Below are 25798 nucleotides of genomic sequence, written 5' to 3'. Positions count from 1 at the left end.
CTTTTCTCAGCAACACTACTTTCCATGCAGCACGACAAATTTAGGATATTTTGCCCACTATCCATCTTTCGAAGCATTTGCTACTGTAATGGTCTTCAAAACTTACATTTGTGCTCAAGTAGGTACCTAAAAAACAAAAATGAAACGGAACACGTGTGATTGAACAGTGAACAGATACCGATGACCCACTGTCAAAAGTTTTAGCACGATGATCTCAGAAAATGGCAAAGTTAGCCGTCTTTACTTTTGCGGTAGTCCATTCACATTTGCGTGAGTTATTGGCATTATCAATGCTTTAACCCGCGCACCGACGGGGGGGGGCGGATATCCGGCCCCCCCTGAGGTTTTTCGCGAATAGCGGGAAAACCGCGGCGCGTAGCGCCGCGAAATTTGGTATGATTATTCCCTTATCAATTTTACACATGGTGTGCAAGTTTGAACCTCTTACCTTTCAAGGTCAGGTCACCAGGTCACTTTGAATGACCCAACCTCAAGTCACTTTTTTGCAACTTTGTCACCGTGCCAGAGCTACAGTAGATGTCGGAGGCCTTTGAAAGTCGCAGGATGTTATTAGGTCATTAGTAGCTACAATTTGTATATCTCGGAATTTTGATATCGGTGACCTAAGGTCAGGTCAATTTCGCGACCTCCCCATTATAAGTCAATGGGGGAAAAATCAACTCCCTGTTTTTACCACTAAAACGGGTCGGAATGGCCCCATATACCATACATGACTTCATATACGATCAACCTTCACTACCTTGAGGTCTGTTTTGCTGTTGGGCAGCTGTGAGGTCATGTGACGTCATCAAAGGTCACCAAAGGTTTTTGGCCAATAACTCCGTACAGGAACAAGATACAGACGCGTGGATGGTCTCATTGTGTTCAGCTCGTCAAGACGCATCGAATGATATACATGATGACCTCGAGGTCACGTGACCTGAGGTCAACCTTTGACCTTGACCTTTCGAGGTCAACATATATATCATTCGATGCGGATTGACGAGAGGATCACGATAATGCCCTTAGTTTGTTCCTATCTTGACTAATTCGAAAGTTATTCGAGAAAAACTCTCTCCATATTTAGCGCCGCCATTTTGACTTTTTCGACCCCTGTGACGTCATCTTTGACCTGACCTGAAAATGACCTTAGTAAAAATTGTAGATCTTGACCGTGCGTATCCGATGCCGTTTACCGCTTGTCGCTATCTTGCTTCGTTCTCGAGATCTCAGGGGGGGGCGGTCATCCGCCCCCCTCCCCGTCGGTACTAAGTTGGCGCAGACCCCCGTCGGTGCGCGGGTTAAAATGCACTTATCGATACCTTTTCGACATGGAACATCCTCAAAGCTCGCAATAAGCCTCCGCTCGGGTGCCGCTCCCTACCCCCCCCCCCCCCCGCTTCACCGGCCATGGCCTGGATTTCTGCACCCGTGCACTACGCCCGTGGGCCCCTTCTAGCACCGGGCCCCCCGGGTCAGCGCACGGGCCCCTTTGCCAAGTTGGCCCCCCCCCAAACTCCAAGTCTGCGACCGCCCCTGTAGCGTTGCGATATAATGACCGTACTGATATATAATTTAGTAACTTGTTCATTCTTCTCATAGTCACCTCGGCTGGAAATCCACGAATCGTGTGCGAAAGCCGTTGTCTTGAAGATAAGTAAAATGTTAAAATAATATGACAATGAAATAATGAATAAAAACCATGAAATGGTGGGCAGCGATGTAGAGAAAACCGATACAGAAAAAGTGCAAAGATCAGCATTAGGTTCAGCGAGAAGAAAATATTCCTACAAACTAGGAGAGAGTGGGGTAAGATGCCCAGGTTGGGAAAGACGCCCCACCCCATCTAGCGGCGAAACAAAGAATCGGACCTGGAAATTAAAGGGACCCTCCCACCTTAACATTAGTTTTGAGTTGAGATAGCCAAGTTTGCGGCCAGGCTCAGAAACCACCATTTATCCTGGTCGCAACCCCCGCAGCTTTATGGTGTTGAAGAAATTTCTTCCCTTTACTTGCAGGGTGGGACCAGCGTGATCCCTATCTCTTAACCATTACGGGAATCTGATGACGTCATCAGGCTTTCGAACGTCCGTTAAATGTTTGACTAAAACGTTTTGTAGCACGCGGTGGTATATGCTGCTTTGCGCGCAACAAATGCCGCACTTTCAAATAAAGTCGCTAGGAACAGCGGAGATCCCAAAAAGTAAACAAAAGTAAAAGTCTAATATCTTGAAAACCGGTGAATATTTTTCGATGAAATTTGGTAGATATTCGTTTTTGCTCTTTCTGAACCGAGCGACATCACTTTCAAGCCAATTCATTAACTTTTTTGAAGGTGGGAGGGTCCCTTTAATGTTCTTAGCGTAAAGCGGAAGCCTTCCTTGTTAACTGCACAAAACATTGCGAAGCTCAGTTGGGCAACGGCTGGCTGATGATTGCATGTTTTTTATTTGCTGCTTTCAAAAAATATTTTGGTGTCAAAACATTGTAAATATCAAAGAAGGTAAATAATTTTTGCGTCCCTTGCTATAGTCGTGATACATTAGCATGCGTGTACTGTGTCCCAAACAGTATGCTTCAGGGTGTAGTTTTATGGCTAACAAATTCTACTGATTTAATGTTACTTCGGTACCTTGGGGTAAGATGCCCCCCCCCCTGTCCTGATGGGGAAAGACGCCCCCCCCCTAAATCCGTAGGCTGTCCTTCAAACAGCCCGTCAAATCATATATTATACTTTTGATGTAGACAAAAGCCGATCTGGGACTATTGAGAGTCCAGTACGGTCGGGTGCTCCCCATGCCGGTCTCTCGGCCCACATAGCGACTTTTTGGGCGGCATCTGACTCTGAGAGCCCTCACGACGGCCTCTGTGGGCCCCATTATTGGCTCCAGGGCCCCTCACGACATCCTTTGAGGGCTCCCACGTTGGCCCCACGGGCCGCGCTGGCATCGGAGGTCCCCACGATGGGCTCGAGGGCCCTCAAGCATCATGAAGACCTATAAGAGCTCCGCAGTGGTCTCCGAGCGCCACAACGGAGGCTTGTTTGGCCGCGCTGGACTATGATGGCCCTAACGATGACCTCTGAAGCCCTTTACGACTACTCTTGAGGGCCCTTATGATGACGTTTGGTGTCTACTGCAGGCTCGAAGGAACTACTGATTCGTTCAGGCGATTCACGTGCCCATTTATGTCACTTATAGTGCAGGGGGCATCTTTCCCAACGTCAGGGGGCGTCTTTCCCACCCTGTGGGGTAAGATGCCCCCTTTCACTTCTTCAGGAAAATGCTTAATAGCAAAAAAGTTATAATATTTCAGGCACGAAAGTGTGATATTTTGGAGAAAAATGATGTCGGCTTCCTTTGAAACTCCAAGTTTTTGCTTTCCCATCGTCATTTTCGAATAATATATGACATAGCAAAACCCTGGGCATCTTTCCCCACTCTCCCCTACGCACCCATGCCTAGAATATGCATATTTATGTACTGAAGAGACGAGGATTAGGAAATGGATAATGAGTACCTATGTAATGTCAGAACGGAAAGTCGAAGCAATAAAGAAGCCTGTAACATAACACATGAACTCATAAGCAATGAAAATAACGGTTGAAAAATGAATATGCCGTTCAAGACACCGTTTCACCGATGCATTTTTATTTAGTAGACGATTCTGACGAGTTCAGTTGTTGTAACATAATCATACACAAATTGCCGATTCAGTCGTGAATCATAAACCGAAAGTAAGAAGAAACGTATCTCATTACACGGCATGATACGTATAAATAACGACACAACATGAATAGATAAATGATAGTTGATGAGTCGATCGATCGCAGCTCACGAGAGGTGAAATCTGTCAATCAATATGATATAAAATCACTTTTCACCAATAGCTGTTAAATGCACCGTAAAAGCTGCTGTTAAAGTCACAACAGCACTGTAAAAGTTGTTGCATATAATCATTGACAATAAACATACCTATGTTAATAGTTAGAAGTAAGCCTTCAGCCTATTTTTTAAGACTATGGCAGCAAATAAAAGCTCGTAAATATTTATTCTACATATTACATCAATTAACAATAGGTAGATATATGTAATCACACACTAGGTATATCTGAATCCCTAAAAAAATCCAATGAAATAACGAACTGATGGTTTGCTGGCTACCCGGCCCCCAAAACACATCGGTATGATACAGTAACATGATGCCTGAACCTACTACTCACTCCCCATCAACACGCATCTAAACAGATGAATATCGACACTAAAGATAAACAGTCGAGCCGTACCTTTTCGTACCACCCGTGTAGTTCTGCTATCAGCACAGTAACAGCCGTTTACGTTATGTGCACTCTTCGTAACAATTACACTCTTACATCAATCCGTCCCTCAAACAGTGAAACAGAGTGGTAACACCCGATCGACGATCATCCGACGATTATCCTGAGTAGATTCGGTTCGAGATCTCTACAACATGGACACAGTGCAATCTACACAGCGATAGAACAATTAGCGGGACTCATAACGACAATCCCGTCAGCACGTTAACACACGCTGATAACGATAAAGGCCAGACGAAGCCCATATCGTCAGCTAAGAAAAGAGGCACTCACATTAGTCGTGTTTACATAGGGTTCCCTTAATCTTCCCCTATTTCTCCCCTATTTTCAGATCGAATTTTAGGCATCATAGCGCTCGCGTGTAACGTTGCTATGGACGCTATTGTTGTTAGAAGCATACTAAGCATCGTTTATGCTGTAAACAATATAAATTGGGCTTATTTAATACTCGAAATTCAACAATTCATATTTTGAAGTAATTTTATCCTGCCCTTCAATTCCCTCTTTAAGCGACAAATAGGGGAGGATTTGGTAGCGTAGCGCCTTTCCAAAAGCTGCTACGCTACCATATCCAGTGGTTCTCAAACTATCACATCACAAAAGCGGCGTGCTGATTGGCCGGCAGTTCCGAATCGTCCGACTGGTGGTCCCCGACTCGACAAGCGCACGTGCGCCGACTGAGGATTTTTAAGTGGCATTAACGCATAAACGGCAGAAAGTCAAGGCGGAAATTTGACAGTACTGCGGTGTTCTGATCAGTTCTGATATTGCCGTGGATGTGATTACACCTACTTGAATAATAGCTCAGCCGTTTAAAGTATGTTAAATGCCAGATAGTTTTCTGATTTTTCTTGCTTTGAGCTTTCATGTGCTATCACTTTTACCTCAGTGTCTAGTCTGGAAGCTATTTGGGAGAGCCCTAAAGGTAAGTAACAATTGCAAACTGCTTCTAGAATGACTTAGTTGCGCCATATTTGTAGTGAAGCGAGGTAAAGGAGACAGAGGATTCCTTTATAAGGGACATTTAAGAGACAAATAGGGGAAGATTAAGGGAACCCTATGTAAACACGGTTATTGACACTCAACACAGGCCAACAATGCTATGAATGCTGGTCCACGAGTTGGTCTTAGCTTGGCACAGCCGTCACCGTCTCTGGAACAGCTCGTCCATATTCTGAGTGGCCATTTATCGTGTCTCGTTGCAGATAGCTGAACATGTTCTTCAGGCACTTTTTGCAAATGCTAGGAAAACATATTCGCTTTGAAAGTTAATAGTCCTCGTTGTTTCTTGATACGAAAATAGTATTTCTAATAACGTCGTCTTGAGGGTTGGCGATCGCCCGGCTCGGCTTTCTGTTACCGGACGACGCCGAACGAGTCGTCTGAAAGACACCCGAACGATTAACGAGTGCTTAGGCAAGCGACCTGCGACATGTGTGAAAAACCTGCCAGTTACCTGCATGCCCATCCTATATGTCTAACTGAATCATGATGCAAGAGCAAGATTGCTACGCTACACATGTATAGTACAGTAAGCTCATCAGCAAAAATATAGTTTGTGTTTAATCGTGGGACGGTAATCAAGGCACAACATGACCAAAATGATTTAAGTGTGGCCGAAAACGACCCTTCCCCATCGCCAGAGTAAATGTTAAGCTCGGGAATAAGCACCGGGGAGAACGGATAACCGTCTTTCTTCCGTGAGGTTACCGGATGGCTAGATACATCGATGAATAGGATGTGTTGGTGAATGTTACCGGGTTCCTTGATTATTGAAGTTGTAGCGTAGGTAATCGACCCATTGTGACTCATTGTGATTTCATCGGAACATTCATCGCTCATCATTAACTTCTGTTTGCCCCTCTGCCTAACGTGGTGTGTCTCATATAAAGCTTTATGCTTTATACTCTTTTATGATAGCTTTACCCCCAGAGGTTTCCGGCTCACCTGCGGTGAACGTCTCCAGCTCGATGTCGGTGGACGAGCGGCGGCGCTCCCTGGCGCGGTTCGCGTGACGGGCCGGCTGGTGGGACGGCTGACGGGACGGCGGCTGCTGCGACAGCTGGCGGGACGGCGCCCGGTACTTGTTAGTGGGACGCGGAGCGCCACGGCCCACCGGTGGCGGGAAAGAGCGCCTTCGTGCCGGTGCCTCGCCCACGCTGAACGTCCTCTCCAGAGAAGCGCCGCGCTTGGCGGGCGCCACCGGCGGCGCTGGCTGCTTCTGGCGCAGGCGGGAGCGCTGTTGCACCTTCTTCGCGCTTGGCGAGGGCGTGGAGGCGCGGGACCGAGTCGGCTTCAGCGCGACCGGGGACTGCACCGGCAGGAGCGACTGCTCGTCCGAGTCGCTGGAGCGGCGCGTGGAGTCGTTGGAGCGCACCGCAAAACGCACCGTCTTCTTGGGCTTGTTGCTACGCGGCCGCACCGGCGCCAGGTCAACCCCCGAGTCTGCACTGTTGGGCGAGCCGCCGCCGCCGCCGCCTCCGCCGTCAGCGGCCAGCTCGATGGTGTCCTGGAAGTCCCCGTGCTCCGGCGGCCGGTCCTGGATGCCATCTGTGTCCGGCAGGTCCTCACTGGGTATCGTCAGGTCGTTCAGGAAGATCTCGAACTCGGGGTCGGGTGCGAAACTGCCCTTGAGACTGAGGTCAAGGCCGAGGAAGCGCATGTTGGAACGGTGCGACGAGTTCATGACGCGCAGGTGTAATCCGTTGGCGGTGGAGAAGAGCACCGGTGTCTTGTAGCTTGTCACGTGATTCTGTGAGCGACTGCGACCCGACTTCTTAGCCGAGTCGGACTTCTTCACATAGGCGGAAATGGGCCTCACTGAGGAGTAGTCATCCACTGTGTTCGGTCGGCAGCAGAACAGCAGGCCCTCAGCCTTCTTGCGCAGGTCTTTGTGGAAGGTCAGCGCAGCGATCGGGTACAGGATCAGAAAACCGTAGCGGAGCCACATGAAGATCTGCTCGTGTACCGCGTCGCTGCGGACGGTAAGCAGATGCTGCTGCGCCGCCACCGTCCCGTTTACCTCATCGATCGTCTCGTTTGTGGCGATAGTGACGTTCTCCATTCGCGCGCGCGTCTCTTCTGCTTGCTGTTCCTCGATCTGGGTCATGTTGTACGTGTTGGCGATCTGGTCCGAGTGCACGATGATGGCCTGCGGCAGGACGAGCAGCACGTACAGCAGCAGCACGGCCAGCACCATCAGCGTCGGGCCCTGCTCGGTCCGCAGGTGCGGCGTCACAAACACCTGCTCCGTGTAGGCGAACGACCGCTTCAGCTGCAGCTTTTTCAGCTGCTTCCGCTCGCGGTGCACGATGCGCGCCACCTGTACAATGCAGGTGATCATGGCGCACAGCGGCAGAAGGTGGCCAAACGTCAGCATCAGCGCGCCGTACACCACGTCCTTGTCGGCGTCCACGGTGCAGCAACTCAGCCGCGCCTCGTGCGGGTACGACTCCAGGTAGCCGCACAGCAACGGCGACGTCAGCAACACGGGCACAAACCACGCGGCAACGATCGCCAGCGTCCGCTTCGTCGGCGTCATGTACTTGCGGTAGTTGTGGAGGTACTTCATCATGAGGGCGCGGTCCAGACAGAACAGGAGGACGCTGAGGCTGGTCAGCAGCAGCGTGCCCTCGCTGATGGCGGCATCCGAGCGACACGCGTACAGACCCAGTGGCCAGCGCTGGCGGGCAGCGAACGCCGCCGATAGGGGCACGGACACCACCGACTCCAACATGTGACCCACCGCCAGCGACAGGGCGAACAGGTTGATGGCCTTCTTCTTGAGCGTGTAGCTGGCGGCGACAGTGACGATGAGCAAGACGTTGAGCAGGATGGCGACGATACTGAACAGCGCAAGGAACGCGGCCACGGCGTAGTGAGTGTCAGGGCATTCGACCACTTCCTGCACAACCTTGACGCTGCCGTTCGGTAAGCTTTCAAAGGTGATGATCCAGTCACCGCAGTCTGACATTGCGACAGCCTGTTTGGCTCAGAGAGCGAGGAATGCGAAGGGTGAGCGGATCGAGGCGAGGATGAGCAGGTTTACGGAAAAGGGACAGGCAGCAATTAGGTGGGTGTCGAGTGGAAAGTCGCTTACAGACGATGATTCCTTCGTTTTGCTCGCGGATCCCAGTATTGCTATGCTTGTTTCAATTATTCTACACGTCTTCAACCAATGAAAGGGATCCACAGGTCTTCACGGCACGGCTGGTCGCTTCGTGCGACCAACTCCTTAAGTGCTCGTGTCAGCCACGGTCCTCGACATGGCTACATACCTACACTTCTGATCTGACACCAATCCCGAGCAGTAATCTTCTGTCGTCGACCTGTCTCACATCACGGCTCAGTTCGGACCACGCCACTGTCGGCCCTGCACCTCGCCGACCGGTCCAGCTGCAGTGACGGGTCGGCGGCAGTGGTCGCCGTGTTTTGGCTTGTTTTCGCTCGTTGCCGGGACACCGGCGGTCGATGGCGGCACGTGAAGGCGCCCCGCGCGCGGCCAGGTCGATGCACCCAAGGTGACGCCAGCTGATGCCGTGACTGGCTCGGACATTCATGCCAAGGTCAGGTCATGTCGCCCCAGGCGGTGCGGGGCAGACCGGCCCACGGGCTGGTGATCGATTTGCGAGTCGAGCGGCTCTTCACCGCTGCTCGCTGACTCGCTGTCAGCATATTAGAGCGGCCGTCCAGCTCCAAGAGCGATGAACTCCCTCCGCGAGTGTTGCATGTGATGTCACGGTTGTGAGTCACGCTAGTCAGAACGGCTCTGGTTTAATAATGATGACTCACTAATGGCCGTCAGAATCGGAACGTGCTATTTCCGTGTGAACTTCGCACGGATACGTTTGCGAAACGTGAGGAATATTTCACAATCACATCAGTGAGGTCAAGGTAAGCGTTATGGACAGACAAACGCCGACTAGCGAGGATGAACAAAAAAGGCTCAACATACATCTTAGTTTGTTATCTCACCCAAGATCATTATTCCATCCTCGTTGCCCGGTCGGAAACGGTCTTCATTCCTTTTATATCATACCAAGGAATATAGCCCATAATAATCGAGAATCCTTCTGACCATAGACCTACAGAGGTCTATGTTCTGACCAATCCAAATATAGCCCTGGCACCGCCCGTTCGCCGACATCAAAGTCAAGTAACAGCTCCCCTGGCCGACTAAGCCTCCCAATTCCACTGAGGACGTGACGAAATTGTGCTGTCAAATAAGCGGACGAATAGTCAAATAAGCGGTCAAATAAGCGCTTTCCTTTAGCTTCCTTCGTTTTCTGTGTAGGCTCATATGGTTAATTGAAATCACCGCCAGAAAACTACAATTCAACAACAAACACAATCTCCTTAGCTGCCATCCACTCTAGCAAAAAAAAAAGAAAAAAAGAAAAGAAGTAAAAGCGACGCACAGTAAGAAAATACGACGCTCTTCGTACACATTTTATTAGTGCCGAATATCCGATGAGCATGGTTCGTTGAATAAAAAGTCGTACAGTGTCTATAGGTAATCTGAGGCCATGCGAACGTCGCTTGTCATGCGGGTAAAACATTTGGAAAGGCTTCCATTGGGTTGCAAAAATGATGATTTCCGGAACTAGCAAAGTAGCGCCGAGTAACGCCATTCACACTAATGAACATCACTATCTAACGGTATAACTGCTACACAATCTCGCAGAGTGGCCACTATTACCCTCATCCCAAGTGAATCTCTAACAGTAAACGGCGTCCTGCCACACACCATACATTCTTTAGCGTCACACTCTGACCCAGGTCAGTGGAGCGGCCCAACTGAATCGGAGACACCCGAGACAGCGGCACCCATCGGCTGTTGGCAGCGCCGCCATCGGTGGCTCTCATTCTCGTTGAGGTGATTACCAGCCCGCGCCCCACAAAAGTTCCGAGCAGGCCAACAAAATGGTCAATGGCTATTACCCGCGCCGATGACAAAACTAGAGTGGCTAACATACTATGAGAACTTCATGCAGTCATGCAAAATAAGCCGAAACACATAACAGCAGACGAAAGCTAGCAAGTCATCGGAACAGCTATCCGTGAGCTAGCAGTCTCGGTGAACATCTTTCGCACAATAGCAGCCATCATATTCAAGGTACCGAAAAAGATAGACGAAAATGACACATAAGAAACATTCCCTAGCACACAGCGAAATAAGACATGATAGCATCTCAACTTCCCTTCACTAAACAGAGCTACAAAATGATGAATCACTTCCTTACCCACGACCTGCACAATAAGGTACGACAAAAAGCAACAGCTGCGCTCAACTTCGGGACCGGACCGGCACGACACAAAACAAGCTTTACCAAGCAGCGAAGACCCACCGTGGCCATCCTGCAAGGAACCAAACACCACTTTTTGGCAGCCGGGGTGAAACCCCCGAACGCTAGTGGCTAACCAGAGAATGACATTAGCCAGCACTCTGGTGTAAATGTAGCGTTGTGTCGAGCAACGCGAGTTCCTTCAACCATCAACGTCTCCTAGTCGGTCTTCCTCTAACCAGCGTCTCCACTGATACCGGCGTTTCCTGGCCAGCAAACGCGTCTCCTAAGCGGTACTAGCTCATCATCGCCAGCAGAGGATCACCTTAGCGGCCAGCTGCTGGCCGTTGCCATCGTCTCTTGGGCGTAACTAGCGATTCCTGGACGAGGCCAACGTCTCGTCTCAACACAAGCGTGCCCTGACCAGCATCAGCATTTCCTGACCGATACCAGTGTCCCTTTGCTGGTCCGATCGGGCAGCCAAGGCACGCTTGATTGTGCCGTGCAGTCAGACCATCGACATCCTGTCTTCCCGGCGTCATCCCAATGTGGCGACATTCAAAGATACATTACGATGGACGCTCAATGTAAAAAGAACATACCGGCAAGAGAGTCGATAGTACGCTACATAATCGGGGCAGCGCACAGTTTCAACACAATATTGACTGGACGATGAACAATGATACATTTAAGCACAATTGTGAACTTCACTGACAAAGCGTCAAATATGCAATAAAAACTTCCCAAGCAGTAGCCAATAGGCTCGACAGGAAGTGACATGGAGAGCAACAGCGACCAGAGAAAGCTTACAGCGTCTTTGGTTAGCGAATCGGCAACATCTCACTACCCCAGTCTCCTCAGTGCGTCCTGAAACACGAAGCTCCCATTTCCTACGCTGGCCAACCACCGTTTGTCCACCACCACTACGTTCCATGTAGCGGAACTCCGAGCTGCTATAGCTCAGGGCACGTACCAATCCTGTGGACGACCCAGCGACTGATACAGTCTCGAGGAATGGAGCCAGACGACTGATACAGTCAGCAGAGGAATGGAGCCCAGTTGACTGATACAGCCTCGAAGATAGAACCCGTAGACTGATACAGTCTGGAAGACGGGACCCGTAGACTCGGACGCTCCCGGGTGGGCAGACCGAACTGGTAGTATCTAGTAGTTCGGACCCGTCCACTGAAGTAGTCTCACGGAATGCAGCCGTCCGCTCGGTATGCTCCCGCTGCTGAGCCAGGTAGCTGGTGGTTGGAGGAGGTAACGACTAACGAGTAACACTCCCGCTGCTCCATCACCGAGCGCTCTGCTGAGCCCAGCACGACACACTGGCTGCCCATCTTCAGAATCAACTGCGCCACTACCTTCTCACCAGCAGGGCCAGCAAACAAGCGCCACCTACCCACCGGAGACGACTGACATGTGACCTCCGTTCATCTCAGCTATCCCAACGTGAATATAATCTCATATCCACTGCTGGGTCTCTTATCGAGTTGTCATCAAGCTATTTGTCACCGGACATAAGTCGGCGAGAGAGATCCGTGCCACAACACGGCCAGCGCTTTCTTTTTCGTGTCTGGGGTGGCGGTGTGCCCTGATCCACGGTGACCAGGCTAGAGCATCAACTGGGTACGCTTCTCCTCCCAGTGTTTTTAGACAGCTCGGCCGCCCTCCACGGCCAGCCCGGCCGGTCGAGCGCCGGCGCGCGGCCCGGCCGCCGCCTTGACCCCCTCGGCCTTCTGCGGCCGGTCCTTGGTCTCAGTAACGTTCAGACCGTACTGGGCGAGTGCCTGCAGCATGGGCAGCGGCCGGCGTGGCCACACTGAGCGGCGTTTGAGCGCGTCCGCCTGCTCCTGCAGACGCTCCAGCCGGCGCAGGTAGGGCCACAGTTTCTGCTCCACCCACTCCGCAATGGTGTAGCGGTCCACCACGCCGGTCAGAGCAGATTTCACCGAGCCCACCATCGCGCTCAGCATGTGCTTGTGGCTGTAGTACATCTCAGTTAGCTCGTCCACACGGAACGGGTTGGAGTAGTTGCGCTCCACATTGTACTCCGTCAGCCAGCCCTTGCTCTCGGTGGCCGTTTTCAGGAACTCCTCAGTCTGTGCTATAGTCGCCTTGTAGCGTCCCAGCAGTTTGAAAAACTTGACACCGGGAAAGCGGCATTGTGAGAACTGGTACAGACCTTCCGGGTCATCGGACAGCTGCAGAAACGGTTCAGAGTCGCCCCCGACTCCCGAGTTCCCGCAGCGAAGAGCGTTCCTGATCGGTTCTTGCAGCGACTGGTTGTAATAGCCGTGTGTCGCGGTAGCCAGGTCAATAGCCAGAGAGGGAATGCCAGCCGGCAGCAGCTCAGCCAGGACAGCCATGTGATCGTACCGCTGCCACCCGCAGATGACCATGCCGGCGAACCCGTCTGAGAAGCGATCCGACTCGCGCCGCATGGTGGCCAGCCAGTTGAGCGTGTTGTCCAGGTGGCGCTGCAGCGGCGGCAGAATCAGCGTCTCGCCGAACGCGCCCTTGTACGCGGCGGCCGTCCACGCGCGCGGAAACACTTCCGAGAAGGTGCTGTACACGTGCGGACCGGCAAACCGGTCCACGTCCTCGGCGTACACCCAGACCATCGGCTCCACCAGCTCGCCGATACCGGAGCGGCGCAGCGTATCGGCCGGAATGTGACGCATCATGTCGTCCCAGATCAGCGGCGTGGCCCCGTACCGGCGGCGCACGTACCGCGCCACGTACGCCACGTGCTCCAGGAAAAGCTCGTCCCGGAGCCGGCGCTGGCACAGATCGCACACGCCCATGTGGTAGACCTCGTCACAGCCGACATGTAGCTCGGCAGCTCCGGCATGGAGCTCCATCACTTGGTCGATGATGGTTTCCACCAGTCGACGCGAGGCGTTCCGGGACGGACAGAGCGCCTCCGGGTGCGGTGGCGACTCTCGCAGGTGGGAAAACTGCTCCAGTTTGAGAAACAGCTCCAGGTGACCGAACGTCTGCACCAGAGGGATAACTCCCAGACCGAGCCGTTTTGCCTCAGCGATGATCTGTCGCACCTCGGCGCGACTGTAGTGGTTGCCTGCGGCGGCCGGACGCAGTGCGCCCGAGAACGGGAACATGTCCTCCCACTCCATCATAACATCCGTAGCGCCCAGCTTCTTCACGATGGCAAACACTTTGAGTAGGTAGGGAACGGTCGGCGGAGCGCCCTTCAGGTCAAAGTGGATGACGCGCCGTCGCGGGACGTACGGTGTGCGCGGCTGTCGTCCGATGTGCTGCAGCTGACGCTCCTGGTGCAGTTCCTCCACCCGCGCCCGATCCAGCGGCACGTCCGGCAGCATCTCTCCCTCCGGCGGCGGCCCGTGCTCTGGCGGTACGGGATCCTCTGCCGGGGGGAGCCGCTCCCCGGCCAGCGGGAGCTGCTCGCCGCCCGCTCCCGGCGGCCCGTCGGCCGCCAGCGCCGCCGAGTTGCGCAGCATGTCCGCCAGGGGCGCTGCCGGCGGGTCGTTGGGGTGCACTCGGCGCGTGCCGTCCTCGTTGTAGAGTAGCGGCACGGCGGGCGGCGGCTGCTCGGCCGGCAGCCGGCGCGCCTCCTGCAGCTGGTGCGGCGAGTGCAGGCCCGTCTGCAGGTAGAGCAGCAGCAGTAGGCTGAGCGCCGCCAGCAGCAGCAGCAGAGACCGCCAGCGGCGCAGCACGGCCCCCACCACCGGCTGAAACGGACAGACGCGGACCTCGGTCAGGCGGCGGCGAGCACAGTGGCGGGCGGTGGGAGGGATGACGGAAACACTTCCACTTACTCTTTATGAAAAATGATTAATAATATACAATTTACAACAATACAACGAACAGAATGAGCTGTAAGCACAATATCCGAGCCGGAATTCCAACATATTGTCCGCAGCCATTGGTGCAAAACGGAAACAGATATCAACCACCTAACACACACTCAACAATGACTTTACCGGAAGCAGCATTATGGCGACATCCAACTCTTCCACTGCGCTTAAACTACGACGAGTTAGTGGAGATAGAGAAAGGGTTGGGCGGCTGTCGGCCGGTGTCGTGTGGGCGTACTTTCACTGGTGCACCGTGCGCTAGTTCAGAGCGGGAGGGAGGTCACGAACGACACCGCGCCCGGCGGGGCGAGGGCGGGTCCGATGGAGGTAGGAGAGGTAACGCAGCTCGCGGCTTTTCTGTGCAACAGATGGAGCTCCATGGTGGATACCTAATGTAACAAGGCATTGGGCAGTGAGGAATGCGATATGTTGCAACCAAAGCATGGAACGACCTATTGCCGATGTGACTTCACGCAAGCACGTTATGTTTTGGGAAAACCCAAGATGACACGGACGGTTTGTGATTTCTTCTATAAAGCTGGGCCTGTTTGGCTAATCTGCGCCAAGCTGAGCTGTCCAAGTCCCCGTTTCATACCGGTCCCAGTCAGGCTAGCCGAGATCTAAATACACGTAATCGTTCAGCGCCCTTTGACATTTCGCACCGCTCGGCTTTAAAGTCGGCCTATAATAGGCCGTCTATGGGTGTAAATTGTGACTATCTGATAAAGTACAAAGCAAATACTGAGTGTTTTTTAACGTCATGGAAATTTCAATTGTGGACGAATTGTTGGGTGTTCAAAAAACAGTCAGCAGCAAAAGTGGGCAAAGAAATGCGTGTTGCAATCATATAACCAAAAAAGCCAGCGGCGATTCTTACAACCTTCCGGTGAAGACAGCGCACTGACGTAGAGCACCCCTAAATAGGAGAATATGACGTCGGGGGAGTTTGTGAAACGAGCACAATGCAGCGAGCGAGGGTGACCGTTCCCGCTCCCTGGACGTCAGGTATGCAGACAACACCACATCTCTCGTCACAGCGGTAACTACCAACTGGAAAATGACGCCACACAAACACAACTGGCCACCGCTGAACGGTAGCAACAAAGCCATACGGCAACACCACCGTATTTGTGGTCAGACGTCTGTGTTTGGACAAATTGCGTGCGGCAGGAGTCTACTGCGCAACGGGATAATTGCATTCATAACATGTCAATAAATGATAGTGGATACACGTAACGGTGCAGGAATTTCTCATTAAAAGCACGATTGCTAGTGTTGCTGATATTTTGTATCTACTCTAGTTGATACTAGGGCTACCCGCGTGCTCCGCAACGCGAAGAAGGGTTATTTTTGACCCGTGGGTATTGGGTTGGTCTTTGTCGATTTGGTTGGTATCCATTTCGTTCGATTGCTTTTTGACGGCCAAACATTTTGTAATAAAACAAAAAAGATACATCGCATCGAGGTGCCCGTGTCGTATTATCATGCGTTCTACTTTAGAATGATTCGAAAACTGGCGTGAAGTCTTTTGAGGGCCATCGATGAATTTCGCTAAAAATGACAATGTAATGGTTTGGAACATGTACATTTTTAAGAATACTGTTGCTCATCCTGCAAAAATGAAGACAGAACCTTGGACAGAATTGAACGCTCTTTCCAACGGTGCCATTTTTAATTGCCTGAGATATCAGATTATGGAGCAAAGCCCGTGTGATTAATAAAGTGGCACAAAATCGACAAACACCATTTTCTCCTGTGATTCGCACCACCTTGATTTGGATCAATCAGTTTTTCACAATTTTTATATGAGAGACGGTACCTTTCTCTTGCAAATAGGCGTTGATTCAACTCGCTCCACTTAACGGTCACCTAAAAATAAAATTAATTCCAAAATCCCTCAAAAACCGCAATTTTTCAAATAAAAGTGCTCCGGTGCACGTGGCGCGTGCTATCCTCTGCATTGCACACCATTCAATAGCCCGTTCAATTCTGTACACGATGCTGTTTTCTCCGTGCCGGTCGGACCCCTGGTCACCAAGATATTGCACGGAAACTGGACCCGTGTCGGCCAAAATTAGCCGTTTTCGCCCGATTTCGCACGCCGATTTATACATGTAAAGTCTATGACGCGAATTTGCACTTTTTGAGCACGCGCCACGCGCTCCCTATCAATCCGATCGAGCTGAGACCCCTCAAAGGCACGTCGCGCATCCTTGATCTATAAGTTGTGCAAATTTCACCGGGCTAGGTGCAACGGTCTGGCCTGTAGTCCACGCAAAGCACCACCAAGTTGGGATCTCGGTAACGGACAGACGCACCCTCCTCAAATATAGTTCGTTTTTTTTTAAGTTCGACCCTCACTGTAAACATCTTTTTGGAAACAGCACGAGAATTGCTAGCTGAATTACTGAGAAAACTGGTTAGCGCACTTTGTATTGGAGATATGAATTAATATTTTCAAAATAAGTTTCTAACACCGATGATATACTGTTACGTTAAACGCCGTGCGATTTATCAATTAGTTCACTTATTCTTCCTGACAAGTGCTGGATCCTTGTGGGGCGGCAAATACCGAGTTGCGAGTCTGGGGAAAAGGAGCCAGGTAGATATAATTTTGATACAATTGATCGTGTGTGAAGTCATTGTGCGCCAACGAGTTTTCTCAGTAATTCAGCTACGAATTCTCGTGCTGTGTTCAAAGAGATGCTTACAGTGAGGGTCGAACTTAGAAAAAACGAACTATAGTTACGGAGCGAGCGAAGCGAGCGTAGTCTTTCCTTAGATTAACGGAAATTTCTGAGTATGAGCGGCCGGCCGGCCGGCCGGCCGGCCGGCCGTGCGGACGCTTTTGCGAGGCTTATATCTCAGCAACCACTTGACCGATTTACACGCGGTAATTTTTGTAGGGTAGCTTCATTCCTTCTACCAAGTATTGGACTATTCCCGATGCATGTGGGTGACCCCTTATGCACGTGCCACGCGCAAAACGAAGAGGTGTCAGTTTTGTAATTGTTGCAATATCTCGGTAACTACTTGGCCGATTGCGCTGAAAGTTGGCATGTAGGTAGGCACCCACTAGGCACTGCATATCCATGTGCCAGAGTTGGGGTGCTGCTGCACGTGCGCACGTGCAGGGGTCGTTTCCAGATCTCGAGAACGGCTGGACCGATTGCGCTCAAATTTGGTACACGGTTACGGAGCAGTTAGTAGGGTGCCGTGCACAAGTCAGTTGGGACCCATTTTGCACGTGCGCACGTGCAGGGTGCCGCTTCCAGATCTCGAGAACGGCTGGGCCGATTGTGCTCAAATTTGGCACATCGCTAGAGACCGGTTTGTAGGGTGCCGTGCACAAGTCAATTGGAGGTACCCCCTTGAAATTTCGCACGTGCAAGGCTCACCCTCTCGCTCGCTCCGTTAGTCGCCCCCAAAAGGCGTTATACTGGTAATATAGATTGTGCGAGCTCGATATCGTATCTCGCAACATCTTGTCGCACAAATATCACAGAAAAATGCTCTTTATTGTAATAATGAACAGAGAAACGACAAAACAAACGGGCATTAGTGGTCCTTGACCGAGGGATAAGGCAACAATGATATCTGGATTTCGCCCATCGGCAGATATCGATTCCAGCAGCTCAGCGATCGGTTACTGCTGAAACCAAGCGACGCACAAGAAAACGGTCTGAGACGACACTGGCAATCTGTTCGGAGGCATACAGAGCGGTGGGAAGCCACGACACGCAAAGACGCAGGCTAATTAATACGGGCCGGTGTGACTAGCCGGAGGTGGCGACAGCATTGCTCATGAGCCAGCTGCGTAAAAAGAGATGGGAGAAACCAAGATTACTTTGGAGAAACAATCTGAAAAGCGCAATTGACATCACGCTGGGGTGCTGAATTGAGCGAAATCACAACAGCGATGGGCCCGACCACGATATCCGAGCAGGCACACCGCAATGAGTTCAGTTCCGACAGACGGGTCATTATTCGGCAGACAGCTGCTGTTGTTTTATCCTGAGCGACAACGCATCCAGCCAACAGACCACACAGTACACACCCTACCTCTCAGCGCACCCAGCCCTCCACTCTCCTGGCAAATATGGCCAAGTCCATCATTTTGGCGAGCCAGACGCGAAGCCGGAGCAGCAGGCGGCGCTCGTCTACGGTAGGACCGCACTCGACCCGCTCCACCAGCTCGTCATCCGCCCGCAGGGTCAGCGCGCGCAGGCCGGGACAGCGCCGGCTGAGCCCGAGCAGTCCCTCGGCCGTCACAATCGCCGGGAAGCCGGCGCCGGCGCGGCCCAGCTCCAGCTCCTCCAGGGAGGCCGAGCTCAGCGCCGCCAGTGACCAGTCCGACACGGCGCTGGAGCCCACCAGACTGAGACAGCGGAGCGCCGGCAGTCGGCCCAGCAGCGCCACACCGCCCGGCTTCAGAGCGCAGCGTGTCAGACTCAGCGCCTCCAGCTGCGGCAGCCTCTCCAGCAGCAGCTCCAGCTCGCGGGTCGCCAGGCGACAGTCGTCCAGCTCGAGCCGCCGCAGGCGACCCAGCCCCGCGTGCGGCAGGCTGGCGGCCAGGGATTTGTCGCCCTTGTCGACTATTTTCAGCCGTTCCAGCCGGCTAAGGCCCTCCAGAGCAACAGCCAGCGAGTGTGGTACCATTTTGCGGCAGTCCAGTAGTTCTAGCGAACGCAGCTCAATGCAGCGCGCCAGCCCGGCTATCTCCTTCCAGCTCAGCTTCTCGCAGTCGAGCGAGAGCCGCTGCAGCCCGGCCGGCAGTCGATGTAAAACTGGCGGCACATCCGGATGGCCAAGATGGATGAAAGAAAGCACTGACAGTGAGCGCAGGCCGGGCAGTGCCGACGAAACCGCACCCAGACCGCAATCATTAACGGCACAGTCCAATGTGATGTCCGTCAGTTGAGTGCAGGCGGTACACAGCTGAGTCAGTAGCCGCGTCTCCAAGAACCTATCCTCGCCGACCAGTGTCAGTCGCTGCAGGCGCGGCCAGGACGGCGCGGCCGCCATCACCGCCTTCTTCTGCAGCCACATTTCATCGTCATCGTCCGACAGCCGCACCAGCAGCTCCCGCAGCGCCGTCAGCCGCGGCAGCACCGCCAGCACGGCGTCACGGTGCGGCGACGCGCCCACACAGAACGCCTTCAGGTGGGAGAGGTGGAGCGAGACCGCGTCCCGGCACCGCACCGACACCCGCTCCAGATTCAGCAGCGAGCGCACGTCCAGCCGGGCGGCCACCTCGCCCAGAACCTCCAGTGGCAGACAGTCCATCGAATTCGGCGCCGCCCGCTCCGTCCAACAAACCTCTGAAGGGGCCTCAACGGACAGATTTTCGTCCGGCGGCTCGGCGCCCGCGGAGACGGAGCAGTCGGCAGCGGCGGCCATGGCCGGTAACGGTGGCAGAGGCGTCGCTGTGAGGATGTCACCAGGCGTCACTCGTACGCACTGCAGTCTCCGGTCACTTCAGGACGTCGCTGGTCGTCACCAGTCTTCACTGCTTTCGATGGACGTCTATGTGGCCTTGCTCGTACCTCGGAAGTTCAGTGGGCGTCTCTCCGGCTTCATTCGGGCATCGGTCGGCGTCGCTGCCAGGCGCAGACAGACCAGAACGCAGCATCAGACGCCGCCGTGCGCCACCGACCACCATGACGATCCTTTCCACACACACTTTTCCATATACGACACACAATTATAACAGCATGCAATAAAATAAACCAGACGATCAAATTCTAGCTTTGAATTTCAAAACGTAGCTAAAACGACTGTAGCTAAAGAACAAGCACAGCAGTTATGCACACTAACAAATTTATTCAGAAAGAAAGGAAGGGAGCGAGCACGATAAAAACATGCACTATTATTGATCTTTTTCATCTACGATCCCGTTTTCACCCCATATAAAACATGTTAATCAAATCTCAATCATTTTCCAAATTCATTTTTACTATTGAAGCCCGACTCCCGTTCAAATTGCTTATCCCGTTTGACCATCCCGCAGTGAATAGACTGTTTATCGCATCTCAAGCAGCTCCCGTCATCGTCAAAGCCACCCGTCTCGCCCCTGTCGCTAGCGTGGACACGCGGACAATGCAAACATCTCTTGGGAGTGTTTGACTCAGCAGCAAACACACACTGCATTCCATTCTATCGTGTCTCTGCCCGTTACGTCTCTACACCAGCTCTCAGCTCCCGGCGCGTGTACGGGTGACCGCCCGACCCCAGTCGCCAGCCACCGTGTGTGGTCCGTCAGGACGGCGGCACGCCACCGGGCCGGAACGGTGACCCCACTCCCTCCCATCTCGGTGGAAAGGGCGCGGTCCAGCCGGGCTGGGCTGAGAGCTCGTCTACTGTCTGCAGCTCCGAGTCCTTTGGACCTTGGCAGGTAGCATGGGACCGCAGATTGGCAGATATTAACTGCACGTGTCACGTCCAACCAATGGCTCACGAGTCACGACATAGTCACGCCATCAAGGAAAACCCGTCCGTGGGTACCACGCAGTGAGCACGGACAGGAAAACAACAGGAAATGTCTCAGCACGGGGGCCGTAGAAGTGTGGAAGTGGGGCCGGCCCGCGCCGCGGTAAGCCTAAAGTTTGCTCACCCATTCCGCTCAAACAAACACTACCGCCGAGAACAATATCAGTAGGGCCGTATCGGTTGAGACAACACCCACCCTACCGACGCTATCGACACTGGCAACCACTCCAGAGAGCACACTCCTCTGTGGTGCGATAACGCCGTCTCAGCCGGCTGCGGGCCACAATCGCACCCGGGGACGGGGGGAGGGGGGGGGGATCCGGCAAGCGACGCGTGCAACCCGGATGAACGGTGCGGAGGGGAGGGGAGCAATGGCCTCAGAATGGCTGTGGCAGTTCCGTGACTGGCGACTGTCGTGCACCGGAAGGGAGGCGATGTCACATTGAAGTTGTTTTCCAGAAGGGTGAGTGCGTGTCTGCAGGTGCCGACAGTTCCTTATTCTGGAGCGAGTATTCATGTATATTGTTGACTTAAAACATGCTCAGAATTCACACGAATGGTAGAAAAAATGTTTTGTTTGATAAACAATGCATAGTCCATACAAGCACTTTATAGCGGAAGCGATGAAACTATTTTTGAACACTGTAAGAAATCCGTCTTGATGGTAATCCTGCTTTATTCAGTACAGCTGCTTAAGCCAGGTCCAAATGCTTCTTTGCACACAATCCCCCAACCTTGCTGGTGATTAACATTTTTGACGAAAGTGACAAAAATGATTTAAAATAGGTACCTTACCTATTGCTATCCTGTACTAAAAAAGATTTGCCAAATTGTGAGTGGTAGGAAGCCGATTTCGCATGGGCTCGAAGGGTACAGAGGCCAGTTTTACCAACAGAAAAATAGCCGCCCGCCGGAATTTTTGCCTAAAGACCGCTTCACATACGGATCGTAAACGGTAAAGCCCTCTCCGCTTACGTGCCCAGCGCGTTTACGCTCCGTATGTGAAGCGGTCTTTAGGCAAAAAATTCCGGCAGGCGGCTATTTTTTTTTTTGTAAAACTGGCCTCTGGACCAGATTTCCGGTTAAAATCAGTCAGATACTGCGGCATCTGCCTCGGGGCCATCTACTGGTCAGAGCCCTGCCCAGTGCCCACGATTTGCAAGCAAAATTCCAGCACTGACGGCGGGCTGATGTCAACCAGAAGTGGGCCTGCAGGTCTTTAGCGACATTGTTGTCGCTCCACCTGCACCAGGTAGTTGTTAACACGCAAAAATGGTGATGGTGATGCTCCGGTAAGACCAGTGTCCCAAAATATATTTTGGATTGGGTGTCGGAGGGGAATATTCGTCACTACAAAGAGGGCTGAGAGTGGAAAATTGCCATTCAGGAAGGCACAAAAAGAGCGGAAAACAGAGATCAACAATTTATTTGTGAATGTTGGGGAGGGTGCAGGAGCTGCGTTATAGGATCATTAAATAGAATATAGAGGGAGGTAAAAGGTACACGCAGATGCTCCTGATTGGTAAAACAGGGAGTGAAAAATCGCTCTGGAAATTTGGAGGTGAGAGTGGAAAATTGTTTTGATTTGGGTGTCGCTTCCCACCCAAACTGGCAAATTCTGGGACACTGGGTAAGACAGGGCGCACTATACGCAAAAATGACACTGATGTTCATGATGATGCTTTGGAGAGATAGCTGACAGTGCGCACTAGCAACACAAAAATGACACTGGAACGCAGTCTGATGCCGTCTGTAAAGGCATCAGAATTACCATTCTGAACTGGTCTCATCTCAGATGTCCACAATCCGCGGACGGGGCTCACCGCCGGCGCTGCCTGGCCTCACGAAAGGTCACCGGTTCATCGGCACCCCAAAGCCGCCCTATATCAAACTAATGTAGTAAATCCGCAATCCGCCAAGCGAGCGGCACACCGTCGTCAATGCTAAGTAGCCTGAAAGCCGGAATCTGACAGAGCAGTGACATTTAGACCCGACAGCAGAAAACCGCAGACGGCTCTCAGCTCAAGTGCACCGTTATGGCATTAATGATATCTCATGGCAAACTGCGATGTAAAAATATAAAACCCACAAGGTCTCACAGCAACAGAGCGACGTTTGACGGATTCTTCGTTAAAAATTTTAAAGTTAGGTGGTGTCGGGAATCTCATCGATCGCAGACGGCGGGACAAGGAACCGGGGCTCTGCAGTGGTCAGCTGGCACTAACCTGCACCAGTTTGGTGAGCACCATGGCTGAAAGTCGGGGGTCGACTCCGGTCACGGACTCAGGTCAGGAGCGTTGAAATCACTGAGTCACTGAAACAAAACAGAACACGGTCAGAACTCCAGGAACTAAAGCACCAGGAACTAAATGTTCGTGTGTTTCGTGGTCGTTCACTCTGATCCAGCATGGCCAACCAAAGTGTTCGTGTAATCGTCAAGTTCACTTATAATTGCGTATCTAATCAAATCGTTACATCAACCGGAGGACCAAAAGAGTTCTTTAATGAATGTCAATTCCTTGATTATTCGTCACACAATACACGTCAACCGCATCGTACGACGCCGGCGGAGCCGCGCCGTCATCGTCGTTTCGCCGCGAACTGCCAAGCCGGCCGGCCCGGCGCGTTGGGGCCGGTCAGCACACATATGTGCTCCAGATGACCCTGTGGGCCCTTGAGGACCACGTGGATGGTGAGGCTCGGCTGTGTCCGCCGCGCGCTGCCGTCGCTGTACGGCACGGTACGTTTTCTCTCGAACAAGTAAAGCCCACAATGACCACATCTAATGAACTACATACAGAGCCCATCATATCCTTCATTCACTCATATATTTTGTACCACACCGCGCAAAACACAGCCCATCCCACGCCCAGGACAATCAGACGCGGTGCACCATCACGACACGGCACCTGAATCGACCCGTACCAGCGGCGACTGGTGCCGGTACCGGACGGTCACCGCAGACGGGCACCGGCACCGCGAGACCCCACCTGAACCCCAGCCGGGCCGGACTGTACTAATCGCAATCACCCGGCTGTCCGGCCTACGGCACTCCGGTGATCGGGAGAGGGCCAAGAAAGGTGCGTGCCTCCGCCGTAAGCATATAGTTAGTGAGCTTTGTGTATTAAGTAGCCCTTGTTTGTTCATTGTCCGAAAAGGATGCTCGTCACAATACTGACTGAATATAAAAACCCCTCGACACGCCGTTGTTTCCACCCTTTCCACCCACCGAGACCTCTGTGCATTGTCGCCGTATCGGGAAATCCGGAAAAAGGTCGCTGGAAAATCTGGCAACACCGTCACGGAAAACGACCAAGACCCACACAATCACAGCATTGGAACGTGGAAAGTGACACAGACTTGCCACAGAGCGCCAACGGTCTAAAAGCAGTTATCCCTAAAGCTCACGACGGGAAAGTTTTCGCGCAAGGCCTGCCGCCGAGGTGGTTGGCATTCAATCGCAGGCAAACGAGACGCTGGGCGGTAACGACTTCCGAATAGGGACTAATGTCACGCTGATTGACTATCGAACGGGCTCCGCCCCGCCAGCAATCGCGAGAGCGAGTCCTGGAAACGAATCGAGCGAGCCGTCGGTGCAGCACCACCCGCTGCCCCCCCAGGGACACAGGGGTGATAATAGGGGCCAGTTGGTGCAGCTGAGTCATCAGTCGTCTGCCAATTAGCTAAGGCTAGGAGAGGAACTGGAACAGAGTTAATCAGTTTGTAGAAAGACCGGATAAAATGAGGGACACTGAGAAAGGACAGAAAAAGAGAGTGAGCAGCGAAAGGTTTCATTCACAGACCCTCCCTGGTCAGTCATTTGATGAGATCTTCAACAGAGGCTTCCCTTTAGCCCAACACAGACGTCGGAACCAGCCGGTGCGCCGTGACAGCCACAGACATTACTGAGGCAGCTAGTAGCACTTCCCAGTCACCAGCCGTGCAGTCGACTCTCAGAAAACGCGAACAAAGCCGCCTCGGCCTCCCAACAGGACCAGTGACGTCACGCCTGATGAACCAGTGATGTCATCACGGCCCGAGAGCCGACTGGAATGAACTGGTGTGCAGTGAGCTCCTTGACTGAACCGACTGACACTCAGGACAGATAAGTTCTGATGAAAACATCGCCGCTACCGCAGTGTCAGTGTCGGCATTGGTGGTTACCGAAGGAAGATGCAAGTAAAGGGCGAAGAGATGAACCAGAGGGAAAGGGTGAATGACAGGGTGGGAGAGAGAGCGAGAGAGAGAGAGAGAGAGAGAGAGAGAGAGAGAGAGAGAGAGAGAGAGAGAGAGAGAGAGAGAGAGAGAGAGAGAGAGAGAGAGAGAGAGAGAGAGAGAGAGAGAGAGAGAGAGAGAGAGAGAGAGAGAGAGAGAGAGAGAGAGAGAGAGAGAGAGAGAGAGAGAGAGAGAGAGAGAAATCTCCCTACCAGCCAGAAGACGACGAAAAGGGAAAGACAGACAAGGGAGAGGGTAAAAGAGCGGAGAGCAGGCAGCCCAATAGTCGTGCCGCAGAAGAAGAGACATGGTCAGGGCGTGGCTGCAGACGGCCGCGACACCGGCCAATCGCCGTCATTGTCCGTCTTCCATGAACTGCCGACGCTAGCAGCGACGTCTGACGTCTGATAGTATCCCGCACTGTCCAAATACGCACCGTTTGGCGCCTGCAGAAACGCGGCACCAGTAGATATTGCAGTGTCGGAGCACAAATGTCTCGAAAAGGCAGGAACAGAGTTGAGTAGAGCCCGTTGCCCAGGCCCCGTTCCCTGTCGTCCGACAAAGCAATGTCAGGTAATCGGGAACATTGGAATGTTGAAGTTTAGATTGGTTATCAAAACCGGACATGGTGT

At 52.7% G+C, this 25798-nt stretch overlaps 2 protein-coding genes across 5 annotated transcripts in view; both read right to left on the bottom strand.

The window, feature by feature from the left end:
* Positions 1-3633: 3633 nt before the first annotated feature.
* On the bottom strand, positions 3634-8821 carry LOC122388094. Of its 2 annotated transcripts, XR_006257731.1 has the most exons (3): positions 6284-8821; positions 5413-5718; positions 3634-4612 (listed from the first exon to the last, which is right to left on the bottom strand). XR_006257731.1 is itself a non-coding variant. In XM_043378880.1 (2 exons), exons 1-2 carry the CDS (start codon positions 8307-8309, stop codon positions 5693-5695), a joined length of 2052 nt encoding a protein of 683 aa, XP_043234815.1. In that variant the 5' UTR covers positions 8310-8821; the 3' UTR covers positions 5360-5692. The 2 variants fall into 2 exon arrangements, 1 of the variants encoding a protein (XP_043234815.1); XM_043378880.1 differs by lacking the exon at positions 3634-4612 and having other exon boundaries at positions 5360-5718.
* A 949-nt stretch (positions 8822-9770) lies between these two features.
* The window catches only part of LOC122388093 (hexosaminidase D-like), a 34454-nt gene continuing 18426 nt past the window's right edge, over positions 9771-25798 (bottom strand). For 2 of the 3 annotated variants that reach the window (XM_043378879.1, XM_043378878.1), the window contains 2 exons: positions 23177-23265; positions 9771-14336 (listed from right to left, as the gene is read on the bottom strand). In XM_043378879.1, coding sequence (XP_043234814.1) covers positions 12276-14336; positions 23177-23200 — 2085 coding nt within the window. In that variant the 5' untranslated portion in view covers positions 23201-23265 and the 3' untranslated portion in view covers positions 9771-12275. The remainder of the gene's footprint in view (positions 14337-23176; positions 23266-25798) is intronic. The other variant, XR_006257730.1, reaches the window with a different exon arrangement.

This window comes from Amphibalanus amphitrite, unplaced genomic scaffold (assembly GCF_019059575.1).
Source record: "Amphibalanus amphitrite isolate SeventyFive unplaced genomic scaffold, NRLGWU_Aamphi_draft 000308F_arrow, whole genome shotgun sequence".
NCBI classification, from domain to species: Eukaryota; Metazoa; Arthropoda; class Thecostraca; order Balanomorpha; family Balanidae; genus Amphibalanus; species Amphibalanus amphitrite.
The sequence above is the reverse complement of the archived record's forward strand: the minus strand, read 5'-3'. Positions and strand labels throughout refer to the sequence as shown.